Source organism: Caloenas nicobarica, chromosome 32, assembly GCF_036013445.1.
Source record: "Caloenas nicobarica isolate bCalNic1 chromosome 32, bCalNic1.hap1, whole genome shotgun sequence".
Taxonomy (NCBI): Eukaryota; Metazoa; Chordata; class Aves; order Columbiformes; family Columbidae; genus Caloenas; species Caloenas nicobarica.
The window spans coordinates 2,445,934-2,471,218 of NC_088276.1; the positions used below are offsets into that span (position 1 = coordinate 2,445,934).

The following is a 25,285-nucleotide window of genomic DNA, read 5'->3' on the forward strand; positions in this document are numbered from 1 at the left end:
AGGACTTGTCTCCTCACAGGTCTGTGGCAGAGACAACTGCCATGGCCAAGTGGACAGAGATCTCTGTTCTGTGGGTGCCTTCCAGCCCTACCAGAGCCCTTGGCCACCTCCACCTCTGACTGTCTTACGCTGTCCCACACCTGCCCCTCTCTCCCCATGGCTGTAGACACCCATCTCTTCCCCGCCTTGCTCTCGCCATGGCATTTCCATGCTTCACCTATGTCTTTCCACCCTCCCTGGCTGTTCCATGAAACACAAAGCCATGGGCTGATCGCAGACTCCCTCTGGGTGACCTCTTGCACCACAGTGCAGCCCTCAAGTGACATTTTTATCTCCTCATGCCCCGTCTCCACATTCCAAGCAGCACTTTGCAGCAGTTTCTCTCTTTCTTCTGCTCTTTCCCATTATCAAGCAAAGTTCCATGATCTCAGAATCCACCCTTAAGGTGTCTGACCCAGCCCATCCGCCTGCTCGTGGTCTCTCAGCTGACCAGAAAGAAGTATCCTCACCATGATCTTCCAAGCCACACGCCTGCTGTTGACCTTTCAGCTTCCTGGACAAGACTAAAGGCATGTGCCTGCTGCAGATAAAAGTAAAATGATTGTCACCCTCCAAGCCCATGCACCTGCTGGTGATCTTTCTCTGACTGCCAGGTGCATCTCCATGCCAGTCCTGCAAGGTGCTAGGGCAGCAGAGACTTTGCAAACAGCATTCAACCTACATGCATGTTGGTGGCTTATCAGTTCCTTAGGCACAGCTTCAATGATACACACATAGACCAGTCATGTGCCTGAAGCTGGCCTATCAGGTACTCAGGTGGAAGTGACCTCACAGCCACCATCACAGCCATGTGCCTCTCACATGCCCATGAGTCTCTGAAGCACCATAGACCTCATCCCAGCAATCCTGCCCATCTCCTCCTTGGGCTTGACAGCTGGTCAGGTACCTGTAACCTCACATCCCTCTTCAGATGCCCCGTGGCTGCTCCAGAATTATCCCGGGTTGCCCCAAGGGGCCAAATTGCTGAAGTAGGGTAGGGAGAGGGGTTGGAGGTGATGGGGGTTGAGCACGGGAATGAGAGCTCTGGGGATGAGGTGTTCAATTTAGGGATTAGGGATTAGAGCTCGCTGTTCAGGGTTAGGATTTAGGCATCTGGTAATCTGCTTAGGTGCGTGGTTAGTGTTAAGGGTACGGGCTAGCTTTGTGAGTTAGGGGTTTTTTTTAGGGTTGTGGTGAGGGCTAAGGTTAAGGCTGGTATCTTAAGGCTAGGGATACAGGGTAGGGGTTAAAGTGAGTAAAAAGGTAACACTAACAATAAGGGGTTATGGGTTTGGGATTTGGCTTAGAGGTAAATTTTGAGGTTTGGGTTTAAAGTAGTGCATTACTGTCGGGGGGGGACTAGCATTTAGGGGTAAGGTTAGAGTTTAAGATTACTGCTTAGAACACAGGTAAGGGCCTAACATGAATGTTTTCACAGTCAGTGTCACAGCGGCATCACTGTTACCTGAAACCCTCCAAATCTTTCACCTCTGTTGGCCAAGCCATTCTTTCCTCCCCCAAATCTCCACTCTCTCTTGTCCCAGTTCCCCTTGACCTTCCCAAATCTGTCATCATCTTGGGAGCAGCTTTCTGATGGCCCTCATGACCTCTGAGTATTTGCCTTCCCGCTGCTGGTCAGTCAGTTTCTGTGACAGAAGTGACCTCGCAGCAGCATCCAACGGGACACAATGGGCTGCTGTGCTGCTGCGGACCCTGCTCAGCCCACCCAGCAGCCCTGCACCACCCCTAAGTTCCCCTACCTCAGCTCACGCCTACCAGCTCGTGCTCCAGAACAGCTCCCATAGGTCCTGGGAGACTTTTCCCAGTCCCACATGGTGCTTCAGCTGCCCCAGGGTTATGCTGGAGGCAGTGGCCACCTCTGTGCAAACAACTGAATCAACCCCTGAACGGAGACTTTAGGGAATAGTTGAGCCCTCTGCAGAAAAGACTTCTATGTAATAGCTGAAAAAGTCTTCCTTTCCACAACTGCTAGTATTTTTAAACTAATTTTCATGAAACTTCTCATTGTTTGTTTGTTTGTTTGTTTTGAGACTACCATGGGCGAGTGTCAGTAAGCTAATTAAACACTGTATCTCTATGTGAATGTTTTTATGCAGCCATTTCCCAAAATACATTGCCTACCAGTGGTTTGAGTTGAGAAACACTGTTCAGAGGATCTTCTTAATTTGTATTGGCACATTTTGTATCTCTAATTCTTTCCCTCTGTCTCATTTACTTCCTTGCCTATTCTTTGAAGAGCTCTCTGAGGAAAAGATGAATTGAATTATGGAATACCATAGATTGGGAGAGACTCCTGTGCAAGGATCTTTGCAAGAGTGTCTTCAACTGGATCAAGTGAGGCTCCCCGTACAACAGTTCTGCTGAGTTCTTATAATTCAGCCAGCCTGTTGTCCTGCACATCCTCTCTGGCATGTGCAAGCAACTTAAGTAATTACTGTTTACTCAATTTTATTCAGTTTTGCATGAGAAACTGCTACAGGGATCTCTGAAATAGTCAGATTCTTCACCCAGGATGTTAATAACCACCTGTATGCACAGGAAACAGGCCCAGGCACAGCAGGATCTGTGACTAATGACTGAAGAGCTCTGCTTGCACGCCCACACAACTTTGTTTCACCACCTCAAACCCACCATCTCCTCCTCTCCCTCTTCTCCCCTTGCATTTTGAATTATTCTGTTTCGAGAGCCGTCCGCTCTACTCCTTTCTATGTCTGAAAACAAATGGAAAGATGAAGGGGAAAACACCAGTCTTTATTGTATATGTGGGCTTTTTTTGTGCTTCTTTCTCCTAGATGTGTAGTTTGATTTAAAAAACATAGTAACTCAAGAAATTGGAGATTTGAGACTTGAATAGTGAGTTTCACCTACTTCACAACAGGCGCCTGTGAGAATTTGTTTTCCCAAGGCTCCCTGTATAATCAATGGAGAGAGGAGAAAACTTTCAAGGCTGGGTCCTCCCAACCTATAGCTGGCACGCAAAAGAAAAGTTACAGATCTCTTCCAGTCACTATTCTCCTGGTCTGCGTTTAGGTCAGGACATTTGATAGTAATAGCAATGAGCAACTGTTTGGAAGGAACTGCATTTCAGTGCAGATGGATGTCAGATGAGACCGGGTGGAACCATAACAAATTTCAGTCATTATTTAGAGTACTAAAGAAGATGAGTTATACTTGGTGCCTATTCTGCCCTCCCCTTTCCTGAAGAAACAAAGAGCACAAAGCTGTGGAAGAAAGCACGGGATTACGAAAGAGATGCTTGATACTGCTTATTCTGAAATCAATAGATACTCAGGGATTCCTTGTCCAAAAAGGCAAGTACTCAAAAGTAGAAAGAAAATCTTTCGACGTACATTTGATTTGATATGATTTGATTTGATTTGATTTGATGTGATAGTTTAGCATTTGTGCAATAGAAGAGATGACTTAGGCACATAGGTGTGACAGATGTTTGCAACAGACCTGCATGAATTTGGAATTTGCCAGGAATGGGATAAAATCGCTAACAGACTTTAAAATCCTCTGTCATGAAGGAAGAATTCTTTACGAGTGTTTTAAAAAGGTAGAAAGAAGACAACAAATTCTCTGAGAACTCCAAATGAAATTTGATACCGAAAAATCAGGGTATGAGAAGTGCTTGAAGTCCTCTATCTGTGTACTATAGGAAGACTGCAAGAAAGGAAAGAAGCAGAGAGTTTTGGGGAGCCTTTCACCCAGACTGTGGACTTATCACACTTGGTTTTTGCCATGTTCCTGTCTCGGCATGACGAACCGAAATTCAACGTGGGCTCAGAAAATGGAACTGCAGTTACTGAGTTCATCCTAGAGGGTTTCTCAGGGCTTGATCAAAGACTACAGCTCATACTCTCTCTGGTCTTTCTGCTCATATACCTGACAACAGTGATGGGGAACGCTACCATCATTTTCCTCGTGTATGCAGATCACCGCCTTCAAACCTCCATGTACTTTTTCATTGGCAATCTGGCCTTCCTGGAAATCTGGTTTACATCCTCCACAAGCATCAAGTTGGTTGTGATCCTGGGTTCTGGTAGGAGAACAATCTCACTAAGCAGCTGCTTTGCCCAATCCTATTTCTATTTTGCCCTGGGCTGTACAGAGTTTGTTCTACTAGTTGTCATGTCCTTTGACCGCTATGTTGCCATCTGCCAACCTTTGCATTATGCTGCCATTATGAAGCCTCAGCTCTGCATCCACCTGGTTGTTGCTACTTGGGTCACAGGCTTCACACTCTTGAGTTACCGCCTGGTCATCCTCTCGCAGCTGACTTTCTGTGGCTCAAATGAGATCCATCACTTTTTCTGTGACAACTCCCCCTTATTCAAACTGTCCTGCTCTGACACCAGCCTGCTTTGGAAAATAGACTCTGTTTTCATATCATTTGTCATTCTGGGTTCCTTGTGTTTAACATGTGCATCCTTTTCTGTATTCTACATCTTCCAGCAGCATCTGGGAGGAAAAAATCTTTTTCTGTATGTTCTTCTCATCTCACCACCTTGGCAATTGCATATGGGAGCTGTATTGTTCTCTATGCATGTCCTTCAGAATATATTTCCTTGGAGACTAACAGCATTGTAGCGTTGCTGAACACCATCCTGTACCCATTCTTAAATCCATTCATCTACAGTCTTAGAAACAAGGCTGTGATACTGGCCCTGAATGAAGCTGTTGCCCGTACAAGAGCACAGCTTTTCCCCTAATCATGAGGCATTTCTGGACAGCAATTCCAGTGATCTGCTATCATATGTTAGATAATACCAATGCATATGTATGTAACCTCCAGACAGAGATACCTCAGGAGATTTATGTTCTTGTTGGATTGTGTTAAGTGATAAGAAGCTTATCTGCACACACGAAGAAGACACTAACAATGGCAGGAGAAGTAACTCTGTTAATACCCTGTCCCAGCTGCTTTCAGCCCCATCACTGGAGAGCCACCAGCTCATCAAGAGCCCACCTCCAAAACCAAGAAGAGCACAGAGGCTCAGTGGGAAGTCGTAACCCAAATTACAGGCTCTGGGGAATGAACATCTTGTCCCAGGGCCACCCTGGGAGAGCCATCAGCCTCATTGTCCAGGAGTGAAACCCATCAAGAGGAGCCACTGAGAGCAGCTCTCTGGATCATCACTTGGACTAGGAGAATTGTTGCCTGGGGGTGTAGGACACATTATGCGACGCAGGGGAAGAATATTTTTGGATTGCACAGGACTTATAATGGGAAGTTTGGGGAAGGACCCCAACCATTGCAGTCTGTCCTGTCTGTGTGAGCCAACGCAGGCAGGTCACAAGAACAACCAGAGGCCACAAATGCAATTGCCGAGAGCAAATTTATTTTTGATACCTCGCTACCAGGGGATCCCTGAAACAGCACTTAAGCTCCTGGGTAAAGGTCAGACAACTGGGGACGCGGGCATTGCAGAATTCAGCCCCGGTAGAAGATCAACCAGCCTGCTAATTTCATGTAGGGCTTCACACGGGCACAGTTTACCACACTGCTTTGATCTTTGCCTGCAGGAATCTCAAGGATGTACGATAAGGTGTCTTTATGACTCTTTTCACAGGCCTGTTGTTTAAACACAGAGGTTCTACTGGTGATTTATGTGTTTTTCTACACCCCAGCTGCAGTCGCTTGAGCGTATTTACAGTTCTCCTCCTTCCCATTCTTGCATTATTCCCACACATTCCACCCCCTCACTCAAGAGACAGCTCCTGCTGGGGATAGCAAAGCCAGAGATGTTCATTTGGGTTTGTGAGGTGTAGCACAGAACAATTTACAGGGGCACACAATACACATACACAGAAAAAGGGAAAAACATATCTCTACAATACTGCTTTGAATCAGGTGTCCCACTCATCTTGTCAAGGAATTAAATGAGTAATTCAGCCAGGCATTATCAGTAGATAGTTTCCCTTCACAGAATCACAGAATCAAAGATTGTCAGGGATTGGAAGGGACCTCAAAAGATTATCCACTCCAATCCCCCCGCCGGAGCAGGAACACCCAGGTGAGGTTACACAGAAGGCATCCAGGCAGGTTGGAATGTCTGCAGAGGAGACTCCACAGCCTCCCTGGGCAGCCTGTTCCAGGCTCTGGCACCCTCACCGGGAAGAAGTTTCTTCTCATATTTAAGTGGAACCTCCTATGTCCCAGCTTGCACCCATTGCCCCTTGTCCTATCATTGGTTGTCACCCAGAAGAGCCTGGCTCCATCCTCGTGACACCACCCCTTTCCATATTGATCACCATGAATGAGGTCAGCCCTCAGTCTCCTCCAAGCTCAAGAGCCCCAGCTCCCTCAGCTTTTCCTCATATGGGAGATGCTCCTCTCCATCATCTTTGTGGCTCTGTGCTGGACTCTCTCCAGCAGTTCCCTGTCCTTCTGGAACTGAGGGGCTCAGAACTGGACACAATATTCCAGATGCGGCCTCACCAGGGCAGAGGAGAGGGGGAGGAGAACCTCTCTGACCTACTGACCACCCCCCTTCTAATCCCCCCAGGTCCCATTGGCCACAAGGGCCCAGTGCTGGCTCAGCCCACAGCACCCCGTGTTCCCAGCTGGTCTCCCATCCAAGTACTAACTGGGCCCGACCCTGCTTAGCTTCCGAGATCAGGAGCCAGTGCTGGCTCAGCCCACAGCACCCGGTGTTCCAGGCTGGTCACCCATCCAAGCACTAACTGGGCCCAACCCTGCTTAGCTTCCCAGATTGGGCATTCTCAGGGTGCCATAGTTGTATATATTATAAATATACACATATGTTCCCCAAGTATATCCTGATAGTATCTGAACTAAACCCTTTTTTCAAGGGCAGAGTAGAGGGGCAGGAGAACCTCTCTGACCTACTGACCACCCCCCTTCTAAACCCCCCAGGTCCCATTGGCCTTCCTGGCCACAAGGGCCCAGTGCTGGCTCATGGTCATCTTGCTGTCCCCAGGACCCCCAGGTCCCTTTCCCCTACACTGCTCTCTAACAGTTCGTTTCCCAACTTATACTGGAACCTGGGGCTGTATCACTCTGGGTTTAACAACCTGGTGTGGGTTAATTGCCCACACAGATTGGAAAGTCGTGGCCTGCACTTTTTCAGATTAGACTTCAGTTAGACCTTGGGTCTGTGGCACCAATAACATTGTTCCAATACTGTCACCTCTAGATAAAACACAGGTGTTCACCGAAGATACCTGAAATATAAGAACTCAAGAATGTGATATTAACGAAGGATGTAACATAAGAGGAGAAGTCAGGGTACAGAACTGTACAGCATCCTCTGCAGTTATATGAATTTTTACTTCCAGGTCAATAGGCTGCAGTCCCACTTTACAATCCATTGGTGTGAATAATTCCATTTCCCCGGTAGTTAGTCCTGACACTGTATCCACAGCAGTGTGTACATATTGCCACCCTGTAGATGGGGGCAGGGGGTCGATATAATCAGCCTGACAGGTATGCAAGGCCCACTGACCCTGTTTTATCTTTCCCCATGGCCTACATAATGCCCTTAAATGTACCTGAGTACAAGCAGCACAAAGATGTACGCATATTTTACAAGTCTATAATAGCAAAGGGGTTTGATTGTGAGCCATGTTTCCTGCATGTGCAGTATAAGCTGATTGATGTCCACAAGCTATATGCACATTTCGATCTTGAGCATGCAACTCGTCAGAGGCCATATTATTTACTTCCCTAGTGTTTTGTGACTTAAATGTATCAACTTTGTTGTGCTCTTCTATTAACCCTTCACAAGGGGAATCCACCTCCACAGAAGATGTAGGGATAAAAGTTTTACAATGCCCTAAAGATCCCCCAAAGGCATGTGATTGCTTATTGTGGCTGGTACAGAAAACTGCTGCTCTGTTTGGTATTTCTCGAAGCTGTCCATGCCAAACTATTCCTAAAAACAGTACAGTAGCACTAGGGCCCTGTGTTTTTGTTGGATTAGTTGCCCGGCCTTGGTCCTCTACATGAAATTTCAGTGATTTGACAGCTACTTCAGTTTCTTATCGTGACACTGCCATGATCAGCAATATAATGGCAAACAGAAATGGCACCTGACCAGAGTGCGACATTGGCTACTATCATTTGGTGGCAAATGGAGGGACTGTGTTTGTCAGGCAACATGGGGGGACCACAGAGATGATTCTTGCTGTTGTAGGGAGGAAATTCATGCTGCCAAAGCTCAATGAGAATTGAAGCTGTTCAATAATGTGAAGGGCAATTTAAAAAGCTTTTTAAAATATATTAATGGCAAAAAGCAAACTAGAAATAACTTTGGCCTGTTACTTGATGAGCATGGTCACCTTATTAACAGGGACATAGACAAAGCTGAGATGTTTAATGCTTTCTTCACCTTGGTCTTCAACAGTGATGATGGACTTGTGGGCCCCCATAACTCTGGGCTGGAAAACCACGGCTGTGAGAACGATAAACTCCCAAACGATCCGGAACTTGTACTGGATCTGCTACTGCAGCTGGATCCCTACAAGTCGATGAGGCCTGATAAGATTCATCCAAGATTGCTTGAAGAGCTGGGCATGTCATGATACAACCTGATGGAATGGCAGGAAGATGTGCCAGGGGAGGGTCAGCTGGACATGAGGAAAAGGTTCTTCACCCAGATGGTGCTGGAGCACTAGAACAGGCTCCCCAGGGAGTTGTCACGGCCCCAAGCCTGACAGTGTTCAAGAAGAGACTGGACAACGTCCTCAGACACATGGTGTGAACTGTGGGGTTGTCCTGTGCAGGGACAGGAATTGGACTCGATGATCCTGTGGGTCCCTTCCAAACCAGGACATTCTATGATTCTGTGTATCCCTGAGGCAATACTTGGAAAGTATATTGCTTTTGTTGCCAGGTAAAGGCAAACTGGTCTTGTATTGAGCTGGCAGGTGGGGGTGGGCACAGTGCTGGTGATGGGGTTAGGGACGGTTGGATTTTTCGCATAAGCATTAATTTTTGCCGTTGGCAAAACATTTCCGATGTTCTGATCCCGTCTATTTCTGACCATGGGATACCAGCTTGTGCAAGGTCATTCTGCATTTGTGTCCTCATAACCCATGCTGTAATTCCTTTTGGTTTTGCTGCCTTTCCTTTATTTACCACCCAAACAGAGGGTCCCAAAATTACAGCCCAAATTTCCCCCAAGGAATTTATTAGAGCACCTACATTACCCGTAGCATTTGTCCCTGCTGCTGTCGTCAAGGGTTTTAGTGAGGCAGGTGCTCCTCTCAAAAACTGCATTTTGACAGTTGTTACTGCTACACTGTCCAGATTGGATCCTAACAGCAATGCATGAGCCATCCCCATCTGCCACATCCAATTAACACCTTTTGCATTGCACACCAGCTTCTGAGGGTTGACACTGATTTGACAGGTTCAGCATACGGTGGTAAAACTCCTGCACACAACCATTGATATGTTGTAATGCGACAACTTCACGGTCAGGAGCTCTAAGATGGGTAAATAATTACCATACCCATCTGCTGGCTGACTTGTGAGAAGAATCCAGTGCTGCTTTCCATGGCAACACATGCAGAGCCGTTTCAGTTGCCTGGGGAGTAACCACTGCCCTGTCATCAATCTCAGGCCCTGCCTCTGGCAGAGCCAATTGATCCAGGAAAGTGGCCACGGGGGCACAGCGCTCAGTGCTGGGCCATCCCTGAACACAGGGAGTCACCAGCACGGCCGCCCCAGTCCTTGACCTTTTTGCAAACCATGGCACGGCTGTTTCTGGTGATGCTGACCGTGCCAAATGTGTGAGCTGACACAGGCAGGTCACGGGAACAACCACAAACTGCAGATGAAATGCAAAGTGTAATTTATTTTCTTTACCTTGCTAACGGGGGGATCCTCAAAAAAGCACCTGGGCAGAGGTGACACAAGCAAGAGCACAGGTGCTGCAGAGCTCAGTCCTGGCTGGATCCCAGGACCTGCTGGTTTCACCTATATATCAGGGATTCATGCAGGTGCCTTTTACCACACTGCTTTGATATTTACCTGCAATAGGGCAGGAATTTCAAGGTTGTTGGAGAAGGTGCCTATAAGACTTTCACAATTCTATGTTATATAAAGGCAGAGGTTCAACCTGCGAAGCACACGCGGCTAAACAAAAATAAGTGTGATTTGTGTTTTTCTACACCCAGGTACACTCACTTAAGCTTGTATTTACAAATCTCCTCCTTGCCAGTCTTCTATTATATTCCCACAACCTACAATTAGTGTCGTACTTGGTCTAAAGCTGGAGCTGGCTTTTCTGGCTAGTTACTTTCGTTAGTTCAGGTTTTCCAGCTACTTTGGTTAGTTTTGTTTGGAAGTTCTGTTCTGTTGGGAGTTTTGAGTGAGTTCAGCCTTTTGCCGTTCTGTCATTTTACAGTTGGCCCTTGGGCCTTTCTGCCTGTTGCCCTTTTGCTCCCTCTTGCTGGGATCAGCTGTTCAGGACCAAGGTGCTCCCTTCTGCAAGACTGGCTGTTCCGTGTGACTGGAGTTACATGAGGGATTGCACTGAGTATATTTTTAAATTTAATTTAATTTGATTTTTTAATATTTTTTTATTTTTTATTTCATTTTATTATATACATAGTAGTAGTAGTAACAGTAGAATGTTAGTAGTAGCAGTAGTATATTATACTATACTATTTTTATTGTCTTATTAAAATGCTTTTTCTGAACCCATGGGTTTCTCCCTTTCCTTCAGTTATCCTCCTTATCCCACTTGGTCAGATGGGGGAGTATGTGAGTAGCTATTGTGGTCTTAGTTGCTGGCTGGGGTAAAATCATGACAGGGAAGAATAGTAGTAGCTCAAGAAATCCTGAAAATCACTTTCCAAGATGATGGCTCTGGAGGTCCAGAGTGGACCTCAGGATAAATAAATGTCATTCTGAGCACAGTGCTGTGGTCATTCAGAAGGACTTTGGATCAGCCATGGCTTTGTGTTTCAAGGAACAGCTGGTGGGGATGGAGAGACAGCAGCACAGGTGGGGACACACTGGGGTGAGAACATGGTGGGGAAGTGCATGGGGTGTCTGCAGCCTGTGGGGAAACAGCCATAGGCCTGGGACAGTGTAGGATGGACTGTGGTGGAGACGGCGAAGGGCGCTGGTAAGGCTGGATATCCCTGAAAGACCCAAGGTCTTTGTCCCCTTGGCTATGGCTGATGTCCCTGCCAGCGAGGCCGAAGAGGAGACACATGGTTGTCATGGCCATGGCGCCCCATTGCCTCCTTGCACCCCCCAGGGAGTGTCACACCATTGTCCTGCAATGGGCATCATCCTCACATCCCCAGGAAGACCCCTGAGACACACGTGAGGGACAGGATCTCCCTTCCCAGGGGCAGGGGCTCAAGGCTTGGCCATTCTCCTTCATCAAGCAAATCAATGTCTTTCTCAGCATCAGAGCTGCTGCACTTTGCCTTTGCCTGATGCAATCACTGCCTCCAATTATCTGCTCTAACGAGTCCCTGGGGAGGCTTTGTCAGTAACAGCCCTCAGTGGGGCCCATTAATGCTTCAAGGTACTTTGGAGTTTGCTTCTGACTTGGACTTCTTGAGGAGATTCTTCAGTCTGTCCTTGGGATCTGAGGTTCATGGACTCAGCACCAAATACGCCATGGGGCTCATTAAAACACAGAAAGCCCTAACGAATGATGTTTCTTTCTGTAATTTCCTTCCAATCTTCAAGACTTGTAGAACTAACTGGAGAGGTTTCAATGGGACACTTACTGGTGAAGATTTCAAAGATTTCATAAAGGAGGGTTTTTTTCTTTCAAGGGTATTTTCTGTCATTTTTCAGTGTGTAGAAGAAGTGACAGCAGCATTCTACAACAGACATTGATCCAGAGGGTCTCCTGAAGCCATTTTAGGGGCCCCAGTGCACCTGAGGTGCTGGCCTGGGATTGGCATCTATCACAGAGGACCTGGGGGAGACCAGAGCACCTTGCAATGCAGTGGAGCCTGAGCAGGGGTTCCCGGGGCATCTACACTGGCACCAGGTGTCTGTGTCCCTGGAGCTGAAGACATTTGTGTCCTAAATCCATTCCCAGTTCTGGAAAACTCTTTGCTTTTCAAAGAGAAGAAATCCCCCCACAAAGGCTCAAAAAAAAAAAAAAAAAGAAAAAAAGAAAAATAAAGAGAAGTATTTTGACACCTTCCTTTGCTTTGGATCTTTGTCTTCAGTTCTTCTTATTTTAATTTTCATTGACATTAAGTGACATCTGTTGGGCCTGCAGGCATTAAGCCAAGATCATTTTGTGTCTTGCATAGCGCCCCATGCCCTCTAAACCTTCCCTGCCCAGGACTCCTCACACTTTGCCCAGGGCAAGTCACACTGAGGTGTTGGCTGGTTCACTGCTTGAGATGTTGGTTTAGATGGTCACCTACAGCACAGCTGGATTCATGGCCCATAATCGTCTGCTCTGCTCCAGTTAGAAACAGAGCCCAACATCACAATGGGATTGTAAGAGAACTGAGGTTAAAGGGACCTCAGGAGTCTGCAGTCCAACCTGTCAGAAACTGGGTCACACCAAGGTGTTCAAGCCTTGATTCAATCAGAGATTGAAAACCTGCAAAGACAGAGACTGTGCAGCCTCTCTGGGTGACCTGAGACAGCACTTGGCTGAGCTCCTGGGGAAAAAGCTCTTCCTTATGTCCTGATTGAAGCTCTCTCACCTTCCACCCATTCTCTTTTGTTCTTCTACCACACATCATGGTGAAGAGCCTGGCTGTGTGTTCTCCATGACCTCCTGTAAGAGTCGGTCCAAAGAACAGTATTTGCCTCAACATCACCATCAGGGACTTGGAGAACAGATGCCCTGATACAAAGAATTGGACAATGGCTTGGAGAGAGGCCTGAGGAAAAGAATTGTGTTGTACAGGTCTCTCCGACTCGGGGGCTACAGGTAACAATAGCTGCTGTATGGATTCCACCTGCTGCCGCAGCCAAACTTGCCCCCACCTCCTAAAAGGAATTGTGTTCTGCAGGTCTCTCCAACCTGGGGACAATAGCTGCTGTCCAGAAGATGGATTTTCACCTGCTGCCTCAGCCAAACTTGCCCCCACCTCCTCCCTGCTACTAAGGCCAACAAAGAAGAGCATGGGCAGAGGCTTGACGAAGGTCTTGATGTCACCCAGTGGACCAGTAAGAGACCCCTGAACCGAGGCGATGCAGATGGGTTCCGGCAAGCGAAGTGGGGACTCTTCGGGCCTGCACAGTTAAGCCTGGATTGCAAAACAAAGGCGGTGATTGGCCTCAATCCATGGGAGTGAGGCAGGGCGAAGAATCATAAAAGACGATTCCCAACTGGACATCATTGAGCTCACACCACCAAAGGATCACACATCACGATGGAGGACCGGCAGGACGCTGTACGGGACCTGAGACCATAGGGACGCCTTTGGACTCGTGGTGGTAGCTAATCCTCTTTCCCCCTTTTTTTCTCTTTCTCTTTTCTCCACTTTCTCTATCGCGTGCTGCTTTACAGACAAAATAATAAAGTTAACACTGTTTGGTTGGATTATAACCCTGTAGCATTTTGGTCGCTTTAGATCAAAGTAAATGAACCATCACGAGTCCATCAACGAATGGACCGTGACATTAAATTGGTGTCATGGACAGGATTGTGAGAAAACAAAGGAGTGCAGGTACTGTGTGGTCTGTAATAGGGGAAGAAAGTTTCGCTCCATCCACACCTGGCCCTACATCCGATATGGTGAGAGGTGTCCAGAAATCAAGGGGGGCGATTCAGATTTCCCGCACGCCACACACGCCTTGGTGTTGAGCATTCCAACCTTGAGTTGAGGGCTCTGTCTCTTGGATCTCAAAGTGCAAAAATGGGTGTTGTTCTCGTGTTGATGAGAATTGTCTGCTAGAGAGAGTGAAGGGGCAATCCTGAGTATTTGTGTAATTAAGTTGAGCCTTCCCGTAGCAGATTTTTGGCCCCTCCAGCCACTCAGGAAAGAGAAGGCTGACACAGCAGTTGCTGTGCTTTTGTATGACTAAGTTGTCCCTTCCCGAAGTGGGTTTGGTCCCTTCATAATAAGAATGACTGAAAAGGCTGATAATCAAGATTTTTGGTTAGGGAAAGACAGAGACATGTTCTACACACTTCTAGCAAAGTATGGGGCTCACCCTCCGTACCCAGAGAAGACTGGGCTTGTAATAATTGGGCTGATTTACAGAGTGTAGTGGACCGAGTGATTTCTCTACAGACCAAGTCTAACTTTAGATCAGATAAGAACAAAGCTATAGTCTGTGCTGTCCTAGGAGCCAGTCTAGTCGCAGTGATTGAAGATCGCCTCAGGCAACGTAGTAATGAAAGCAAAACTATAGAATCCCTTGAAAATCTGGTGCAGATTTTGCAAAAAACAATCTCCGATTTAGAACAAGAATTAGAAAATTGTTTTCAATAATTAGAAAAGGAGAGGGAAGAAAACCGCTCATTAAAAGCTGCTCTAAAGGAGAAATGTTTAAAAAACACACAGGTGCTGAGGGAGCAGGAGATAGAGGAGAAAAGTATCCGACAAATAAATCAAATTTACCCTCAGAAAGAATTGGAGGAGACGAGGAAACATTATGAGGAATACCCACATGTGAGACCCTTAGTGAAAACAGAATATTTTTATGCAAATGAAGAGGATACTGACCCTCTTATTACAACTAAGAAAACACCTTACACTGCCACTGAGTTGGCCAATCTAAAGAGAGAGTACAGTCGCCTCCCTAAAGTACCTGAAACGGAGCACGTGTGGCACATATCCCTAACTGGGAGAGACCAAATTCAGTTAAGTGAACAGGAAGCTCATGGTTACTGGGGGCATGAAGTTTTCTTAACAACTGGTGACAGATGTGCCCCATGGTCCCTAACCCACCGAGATGCTTTTTGGGCTGGAGGGGAAAACCCTTTAGATAGGGCAGAGCCCCTGGCAATCACTGGCACACCTGATCAATCGCTAGAAAGTGCACACAAAGCAGCCTGCTTGCAAATGATACATGAAAGAAAATTGATTCCCGAATGTGAATCCTCAATGATGCTGCCAGTGAGTCCTGACATGATGACTCCCTTGATAAGGGGACTTCCAGAGACACTTAAACCTTCAAAGGACAATCGCATTGAGGAGCCTAGTAGAAAGATTGGAAGGTTTGATCAGAAGCCAGGGTACCAGAAGTGGGAGCCAGAGGGATGGAGCTGACACTACCATTGATTCACTGTTCACCCCTGCCCCGACTTCCCCCAACCAACCAAATACTAAAAAGGTGTGGATGTGGGGGGAAGCAGCACTAGAATTGATACGTTATAATAGGAAATATGGCCCTGTAAAAATCCTAGAAGAAAGGTTGAGAGGAATCTGTCATATTGAAGTCAAGAATCTGGCCCTTTCTACCGGCTGAGCTCTGGAGCTGAGGGACAACAGAGATGCTCTCAAGGATGTTTTTCAATAGTGGTACAATCACTAATAACAGTCACAGGGAACTCCGTATTCTCTGTGATGATGATGAAACAAACTTTCATTCCCAACAGTCATTGTTGCTTCTCAAAAGAGATGCTACGTCTTGGCAGCTGACCTCCTGCATGAAGTTCTTAGACCTGTGTTTTTTCTCTCTCCTCTACTTTTTTTGTGATTGAAAGAGGACACCTGTTGGGCAGAATTGCCCCCGAATTCTCGCTCTTCCACACCTGTTCTCCTTTTTTTCTGGTGTGAGGGGGAGGTGGCATAGGGGAGTTGTTTCTTTTTTAGCCAAAGAAAACCAAGGAACAGATCCCAGGTTGCTGCAAAGGCACAAAGGAATCCAGAATGTTTATGTGGTGTGCACTGACACACACCGTCACCTGCATTTCCAGTCTCTGAAGTCCCAACAGTGCAGCAGAGACTGGAGTTCTGAGCCCCTTTCATCTGCCCTGCGTGACACATGCAAAATGAAACTACCCCTGCCAAAAAGTTGGTTTTGATTCTCTTCACAGCCTGAGGCCCCACATGGGTCAGGAGATGAGCCAGGATACCCAATGAGGACTCACATGCTCTGCACTTAAAGTTCAGGTGTTCCCAGGAATCTCAGCAGACAAGAAATGTGATTCCTGGGTACAATGAGCTGGTCAAGAGCGTCGTCTCCATTTCTGTAACGATGGCTTTGCTGCCTGGCTGATGTGCAGACTCTGTACATGGATGCTGACACCTCTTAAGGAACCTGCTCTGAAAGGATCAACAAGGTGGGCATGAGGACAGCAAAAAAGAAGAACTTGGGTGGGGACAAATGAAAAGGGATGCACAAGATGTGGTCAGGGCTGTTTGGGGGCACTTGTAAAACAGCCGTGGACCTCATGTGAATTATTCCTGTGGCCAGGGAGAACTAGAGAACTGTCCCTAAATTGAAAACATGAAGGGGATGAAAGGACAGCATCATTCAGGCTGGATGGGACCTTGGGAGGTGTCTTGACCAACCTCCCGCTCAAAGCAGGGTCAGATCAGATAACTCAGGGCTTTATCCAAACACATCTTGGACACTTTCTGGGATAGAGTGCATGCGCACTCTTGGAAAACAGCTTCCAGGGCTTGACTGTCCTCAGGATTGGAAAGTTTCTCCCTTTATCTAGAGCCTTTTAAATCCAACCATCCAGATTGTTTTTTACCCACCTACCTGCACACCGATGCAGACCCTATTATCCTTCCTTGGACACAAGAATATTGTGGGGGATGATGCTGAATGCCTTCCTGACTCCCAGCTGACAGACCACCACTGCTCTTCCCACATCCAGCAACCCTGTCCTTTCCTCACAGAAAGCAAAGAGGATGGACAGACACAACTTGCCTTGGGTAAACCCCATCACCTTCTCTTTCAGACACCCAGAAATGGGGTCCCAGTGGACATGTTCTGGGGCACAGCCCTTAGTTCCCCTGCTCACCCATTGGCCATTTTTGAAAAGTGCACAAAATGTGTGAGAGCTGCCAGTGGTCAGGGAGTCCCCCCAGTCTCCATGAGCTTTCCAAGAAGGTGGAGAGTGGCCTCACTGTGACATCGTCCTGCTGTCTCAGCTCCTGGGATGCTGCCCCTCCTGTCCCATAGACTGGAAAGGATTGTGTTAGTTCCAGGGACCCCTGACTTGATCCCCATCCACTGCTGGTTGTTCTGCCTCCAGTCACAGAGGCCTGGGAGACCTTGCTGGTGAAGATGGAGGACCAGAGACACAGAGAATATCACTTCTTTTTCTTATTAAATTCATCAGTACCCACACGGTGTCTTTGTTTCTCCTTTAACTGTTCCTGCAGTAGTAACAGCTCATTAGGTGACCCTTAATAGCCTTACAGGTCTAGACTGAGTTTTGCTCTGGACTGTTGCTGTGCTTGGAGGCTGCTGTCCCTGAAGACCAGATGAACTAACTTCTGCCACCCTGCCTTGGCAGTTTATTCCATCTGTGTCACAGCTCTATCTGCAACGCTGACAGCTCCAGCTCACCCAGTCAGGTCCCTGGCTGAGGACATTGCCTCACATCTGGGCTGAACCACCCCAGCTGTGGCACCAGGAAACCTGAGTCGCCCCATGGAAACCTGGTACCAAGTGTCCAAGAGCCCATGTGAGCAAAGGCTTTGCTTCAGAGCAGAGACATGAGATGGCCAAAAGACTGCTGAATGTCTCTCTAGACCTAGGAGTATAAACCCAGAATATAATGCCTAAATTCATTCTGGGGAACATATTCCTCCCCCAGTTTGGAAAAATTAGATCCTTTGCTGTAACATTCCTGGTGTCCTGCCTAATGATGGGACAAGAAAAGGTGATTCTCATACCGATTTACTTTTTAATACAAAGAACACAATGCTGGCAAGAAGTGTCACTGCTGAAGAGAGAGAATCAACATCAGTGATTACTTGAGATTGTTTCAAAGGATGTGCCCCTGGAGCCCCAGGGACAGCTGGAGGGAGCCCAGAGGGGACAGAGAAAGGGACATCATGGACTGCTCCTGTGCTGCTGAGCTGGGCTGGGCTCCTGGGACAGAGGGAGCTCATGGCAAGCGGCAGCGCTGCAGAGAGACAGCTCTGCCCAGGAGCAGCTCCTCTGCAAAGCGCAGCAGGGCTGAGGGCTCTGCCTGCAGCACCGAGGAGAGAGGAGTCAGGCAGAGAGAGGGAAAATGCAGTCTGGGGTGGTGAGACAGCTGAGAGCTCACTGGGGGAGAAATCTTCACAGTCCTTAACACAGTAAGTCTCTGGGTGCAGGGTGGTGCAGATGAGGATCCTGCAATTATCTCGCAGAGCTGGCACGTCCCATGGCTGGTGTGGAGGAGAAGGGTCTGCTCCTCAGCAGGGATTCCCTGGACGGACAGGGCACGACAGTTGCCTTCTCCCAGCTGCAGGGGGTGAAGCTGGGTGAGCACCCAGGGATGCCCAGGGCTGTCCTGCAGAGCAGGGTCCCTGCAGGGACTCTGCTGCCTGCCAGGGTCAGCGCTCAGCCTGACCGGGGAGATCCCAACAACACTGAGGGAGAAGCTGTGGGTGGAAGGAGCGACCCCCAGCAGATCAGGGTCCTTCTGCTGTTGAGAGGGAGCTGCGTGGGTCAGGACAGCTCACAGCTCCAGCTCAACCCCAGGACATTTGCAGATGTTCCTTCTGAAGGACACTGAGGAAGCATTTATCTCATAGGGATGATTATAAGTTTTGAGTTTTTTCCACTCTTGGTTGTCTGGGTGCACAGTGGGACATGGGAAATTATTTCTCTGCCCTGGAGAAGGTGCTGAGACCCCAGTTCTCGTTAGGACTTGTCAGAGCTGCTCCTGAGCCCCTGCACACACAGAGCTGCCCCTGGGCAGTGGCTGGTGCCAGGAGGTGTGAGCAGGGCAGAGCTGAGCATGGGAGATGGGGTATGTGACACTGACAGGGAGCAGATTCAGGGGCAGAGAAACAGCTCCCAGCAGGGACAGCTCCATGCAGCAGAGACATGGGCAGGGAGAGGGAGCTGGGACCAGAAATGCTGGGGAGGGGATTCAGGAAGCCCCCTGCCCTCCCCTGCAGTGCAGACGCATTTCCCAGTGCAACCCCCTGGTCTCCTCCCATCCCCAGCAGAGCCTCTGCCCCAAAGCCATGGAGTCCAGGTAACGAGTCTCCACCTCAGCAGCTGGACCTCCAGGTGAAGGGTTTCTGGAACGTGGTACACAAAAGAGGTGCTAAAAGTACTTGCTCTACAGTGTCATCATGTGAGTGGCAGCAGCACAGCCAGGTAAGGAGAAGGTTTCACATCATGCCCATCTGCCTTTCTGTCCTTGCTTTATTTTTCAGGAGCACTGCAGTGTTCTTCCCTGTTTCTCCACCTGTCCCTGGTGCTCTGACTCTCTGGACTTGGGGTGGGAATGTGGGTCCATTTCAGTTCTGACACCAACGCAGGGGGTCTTGCCCCAGAGGTGCATTCATGGAAATTAGGTGCCCAAGCTGCATTTCAAGCTGTGATGACCCGTGTTTGTCATTTGGTGGAAAAGGAGAATTAGCTGACACATGCCTCCATCAAGGATGAGGTTTTTCATGAGAAATGGCATGTTTATTTTGCTCATAGAAGTCTCCCCTAACTTATCACTGTCTCCTCCTCCTTGCACAGGTCCTCATGTTCACAGGCAGAGCAAATGTCCAACAGCAGCTCCATCACCCAGTTCCTCCTCCTGGCATTCTCAGACAAACGGGAACTGCAGCTCTTGCACTTCTGGCTCTTCCTGGGCATCTACCTGGCTGCCCTCCTGGGCAACGGCCTCATCATCACCACCATAGCCCGTGACCAGCACCTCCACACCCCCATGTACTTCTTCCTGCTCAACCTCGCCCTCCTCGACCTGGGCTCCATCTCCATCACTGTCCCCAAATCCATGGCCAACTCTCTGTGGGATACCAGGGTCATTTCCTATGCAGGATGTGCTGCCCAGGTCTTCTTTGTATATTTCTTATTTGGTGCAGAATATTTTCTTCTCACCATCATGTCCTATGACCGCTACGTTGCCATCTGCAAACCCCTGCACTACGGGACCCTCCTGGGCAGCAGAGCTTGTGTCCACATGGCAGCAGCTGCCTGGGCCACTGGGTTTCTCAATGCTCTGCTGCACACGGCCAATACATTTTCACTGCCACTGTGCAAGGGCAATGCCCTGGACCAGTTCTTCTGTGAAATGCCCCAGGTCCTCAACCTCTCCTGCTCAGACTTCTACCTCAGGGAACTTGGGCTTCTTGTAGTCAGTGCCTGTTTAGCTTTTATGTGTTTTGTGTTCATTGTACTGTCCTATGTGCAGATCTTGAGGGCTGTGCTGAGGATCCCCTCTGAGCAGGGACGGCACAAAGCCTTTTCCACGTGCCTCCCTCACCTGGCTGTGGTCTCCCTGTTTGTCAGCACTGTCATGTTTGCCTACCTGAAGCCCCCCTCCATCTCCTCCCCATCCCTGGACCTGGTGGTGTCTGTTCTGTACTCAGTGGTGCCGCCAGCAGTGAACCCCCTCATCTACAGCATGAGGAACCAGGAGCTCAGGGATGCCCTGAGGAAACTGATGGCTGGATTCTTTTCAAAGTCATTAAACTTTCCATCTTCTGCATATCACTCATGACATAACTCATGACAGGTCCAGCCTATCTTTTTTTTTAATTTTGTATTTGGAGATGATTGTTTGGAGTTGGGGGAAGGCTTGTTTGGTTTTGCTTTTTTAACTATGATAATATTGCCCACAAAGAAATGTTATTACTCGTTCCACTTCTCATTCTCTGTTCACCTTTATAGTTTGAGTCATAGACTTTTTAAATGAGAAGTCGTGCTCTCTGTGTATTTAAACAAAATAAATGACCCTGCAGTGAAGAGTTTGTCTGAGATCTTTCCTCTGCAACCTTTGTGAAGGTCAATACAATGTGTCTGTTGGCAAAGATGGAGGAAACAGTCCCAGCAGAGCTGCTCTGCCAGGGAGCACCAGCCTTGTTCTTTCCAGAGTCCTTCTCTTTCCACTTCCCCACTCTCCTTCTCAGCCTTTGTCCTGCTGCAAGTCCTGAGGGCTCCCAGGGCTTGGTCACAGTTGAACTGTGTGTCGGTCCTGTGACCAGGACAGGCAATGGGCACTTGTGTGACAGAGCTGGCCTCAGAACAGCATCTCCAGCAGCAAGGGGATCTCCTTAGCACAGTGCCTGAAGGTTTAGATCTTCTTCCAGAGTTGTTTTAAAGAACATGCCAAAGGAATAGACTCTCAAGGGGCTCATTGTTTTGCTTGTTTCTCTGTGGGCTCAGTGTGATGGGATCAGGGTCCCAGTGTGGCTTTCGAGGGACTTTGGGCTGGTTGTTCAGCAGTTGCTTGTTGGTGGCCAGCACCCACGCACATGGTGAATAAGGCAGGGTCCCTCTGAGCACCCTCCGTGGCCACCCAAGAGTTTGTGTGGGACGCGGTCAGTGGCAGTGACCACCATCAGCTGGGGCTGCCTCCCAGTCTGACCAGTACGGCCCTGCAGAGTCACCACAGCCTGGGCACCACAGCCCACTTGATCTACAGAGCAAAACCCCCAGCTCGGGGGCTGTGGGGAGCGTGGGGACAGGGTGCAGGAATGGCAGCCAGGCCAGTGCAGGTGTGCTCTCCCTAGGGAAAGGCTTTGTGGGGAGATGGGATGTCCCAGGAGAAGAGCAGGACACAGTGTGTGTGCAAGAGAGACATGGAAACAGTCTGTCATGCTGCCGGGTGCCAGCTTGGGGCTGTTGCCTCTTGCAGCCACCATTTTGATCATTGTCCTCTCACCAGGTCTCAGAGAGCTTGTTCTTCCCCCCATGGAAGGACACCGAATGACTAGGTCAGAAATCCAGGTTTGCACTGAGGGTAGATGTGAGCATGCACATCCTGTGCGGGGGCAGATGTACCCTAATAAGCACAAATGCCATCAGCTGTTCCTGTGGGTGCCATGGAGGCTTGTGGGACAGTGTATCAAGGTCACTTCATGTTGAGAGTAACTTCCCGAAGAAACCACCAGCATGCAGCACTGGGATGTGCTTCCTTGAATCGAGGTCCCTGTGTCCTCCCTGGAGACCTGCTACAGCTCCAGCACCCAGACCCACTTGCTGCCCAGTTTTGTGGCTGACAACGGCACCATCTCTGCTCACAGATGTGTTAGGACTATTTTCTGCAGCTCTTGCATATGCTGAGCATTTGCATTTCAGAGCCATTTCTCCCCTTCCTGTTCACAGGGACATCCCATGAATGCATCACTGCTCTCTACCCCAGTGTAGACAGGCACAAGGCCTTCCCCACCAGCTCCTCTCACCGGTGCCAGTTTTCTACAGCACCCTCATCCTGGACTGTGGGATGCACAGAATAGCCCTCCCAAGACAGTTTGATAAAGCCTTTTTTCTACACCACACCCACATCCCTGCTCAATCCCCTCATCCACAGTTTAAGGACCAGAAAGGTTGGGCACTGAGCAAAATGCTCAGGAAAGCTTTGAGGTGCACAGAGAGCCCATATTGACAAGCTGCTCTCTTCTGAACAAGCCCAGAAGACCTGGAGAGCATTTGCTGTGTCCCAGAAACTCGCCTGGAAGGTTGGGTAATGGAGAAAATTTTTGGTGTGGGAAGGGGCAGACAGGTGCTGGTGGAACTGGCTGGTGTGACCGTGAGACATGTCTCGAACACCTCAGAAAAGACATGGCTCTCAGGGAGGTTGCATAGTGCTCTGAGAAAGAAAATATCAAAAATGGCTTACCATAGCATCATAGAATAATTGTGGTTGGAAGAGACCCTTAAAATCATTGAGTCCAACCATAATCTAAATCTGGCACTAAACCATGTCCCTAAGAGCCTCATCTGTCTGTCTTTTAAACACGTCCAGGGATGGTGACTCCACCACCTCACTGGGCGGTCTGTTCTGTTGCTTCAAAATCCTTTCTGTGAAAAAATGTTTCCTAACATCCAACCGCAACCTTCCCTGGCACAAATTGAGGCCATTTCTTCTTGTCCTCTCACTTGGTACTTGGGAGAAGAGACCATCACCCTCCATACTACAACCTCCTTTCAGAGAGCTGTAAAGAGTGATAAGGTCTCTCCTCAGCCTCCTCTTCTCCAGACTGAATTCCCCAAGGTCCTTCAGCTGCTCCTTGTAAGACTTGTGCTCCAGCCCCTTCACCAGCCTTGTCACACTCCCCTGATCTCTCTCCAGCACCTCGATGTCTTCCTTGTCATGAGGGGCCTAAAACTGATCACAGTACAAGGGGATGATCTCTTCTCTAGTCCTGCTGGCCACACTGTTCCTGATACAAGCCAGGATGCTGGTGGCCTTTTTGGCCACCTGGGCACACGCTGGCTCAGGTTCAGCTGCTGTCAATGAACACCACCAGGTCCTTTTGTGCCAGGCAGCTTTCCAGACACTCTTCCCCAAGCCTGCAGCGCTGCCTGGGTTGTTCTGACCCAAGTGCAGGACGCGGCACTTGGCCTTACTAAGCCTCATACAACTGGCCTCAGCCCAATGATCCAGCTTGTCTAGATCTCTCTGTATGGCCTTCCCACCCTCCAGCAGATCAACACTCCCAAACAATTCGGTGTCATCTACGAACTTGCTGAGGGTGCACTCGATCCCCTCATCCATATAATTGATAAAGAGATTAAACACAACTGGCCTCAATACCGAGCCCTGGGGAATACCACTTGTGACGGGCCACCAACTGGATTTGTCTCCATTCACCGCAACTCTTTGGGGTTGGCCAAAGCATCCTTGTATTCCTCTTGAGTCTCCTGCCCCTCCTTCCAAATATTATAAATTCTCCTTTTATTCCTAAATGGCAGCCGCAGCTCTCTGTTCAGCCAGACCAGCCTTCTTCCCCGACGGTTCGCCTTCCGGCACACGGGGACGGCTGCTCCTGTGCCTCTGAGATCACCTTCTTGAAGAGAGACCAGCCTTCCTGGACTGCTTTGTCCTTCAGGTTTGCCTCCCAAGGGACTCTGCCAACCAGCCTTCTGAACAGGTCAAAGTCTGCCCTTCGGAAATCCAAAGTAGCAGTTCTGCTGACCAGCCTCCTTGAGTCCAACTCCTGCCCCTGTACAGAACAACCCCACAGGTCACACCGTGTGTCTGAGGATGTTGTCCAATCTCTTCTTGAACACTGTCAGGCTTGGGGCCATGGGTGAAGAACCTTTTCCTCATGTCCAACCCGACCCTCCCCTGGTTCATCTTCCTGCCATTTCCTCAGGTTCTGTCATTGGTCACTAAAGAGAAGAGCTCATTGCCTGCCCACCCTCCTCCCCTTGTGAGGAAGCTGTAGACCACAATGAGGTCTCCATTCAGTCCCGTCTTCTCCAAAATGAACAGAGCCAGTGACTTCAGCCACTCCTCCAAACCCTTCACCAACTTTGTAGCCTCTTCTGGACACTCTCTAGCAGCTTAATATCTTTTTTATCCTGTGGTACCCAGAACTTCAAACAGCACTTCAGGTGAGGCTGCAGGACTAGACCCTAGACTGCAGGAGAGACCCGAGATCAGCATCAATGAGATAATGCTGCAATCACCCCTTCTCCACACTGAAAAATAATAAACTATACCCTTTACCAAAAAAAAAAAGTCATTTTTATTACAAGGTTTTTGAAATCATTCTCTACAACTACACTAGGAAACCTCTCTAATTAACTGTACAAGACTAGAAGGAAATTACAAGAAGAGATATGGTTTCTTAGAGCTTTCTTCTGTGTAATGAGGCCCATGGTGCGTTTGGTGCTGAGTTCTTGAACCTCAGGTTCTAAGAGGAGATTGCACAAACCCTTCCAGAAGTCAAAGTCAGAAGAAAGAAGTACTAAGTACTTTGAAGTATTAATGAGTTCCACTGAGGGCAAGTACCAGCAAAGCCTCCCCAGGGACTCGTTAGAGCAGAGAATTGGAGGCCATGATGGCAGATAAACAAAGGGTAATGTGCAGGCAGCTGAGGTGCTGAGAAAAGCCTGGTTTTGTTGGATGAAGCAGAGAGGCCAAGGCCTGACCCCCAGCCCCTGGGAAGGCAGATCCTGTCCCTCACCCATTGCTCAGGGCTCTTCCTGGGGCAGGGGGATGTGGGCTGTGTGATGCTGAGTGAAGGACAATGGTGTGACAGTTCCCAGCCTTACTGGGGTGTGCAAGGAGGCCATGAGGTGCCCCCAGTGCCTGAGGACAACATGGCTCCTCATAGGCCTTGGTGGCAGAGATGATTGCCATAGCCAAGGGGACAAAGACTTGGGTTCTCTTGGTGACATCCAGCCTTGCCAGTGCCCTTTGCCATCTCCACC

At 48.7% G+C, this 25,285-nt stretch overlaps 1 protein-coding gene and 1 pseudogene across 1 annotated transcript; both read left to right on the forward strand.

Annotated features, from left to right (window-relative positions):
* Window positions 1–3,655: 3,655 nt before the first annotated feature.
* LOC136000372 (olfactory receptor 6E1-like) lies at window positions 3,656–4,775 on the forward strand (annotated as a pseudogene).
* A 14,883-nt stretch (window positions 4,776–19,658) lies between these two features.
* Window positions 19,659–20,621, forward strand: LOC136000370 (olfactory receptor 14J1-like). Its single transcript, XM_065654145.1, has one exon. It carries the CDS (start codon window positions 19,659–19,661, stop codon window positions 20,619–20,621), a length of 963 nt encoding a protein of 320 aa, XP_065510217.1.
* Window positions 20,622–25,285: the final 4,664 nt, after the last annotated feature.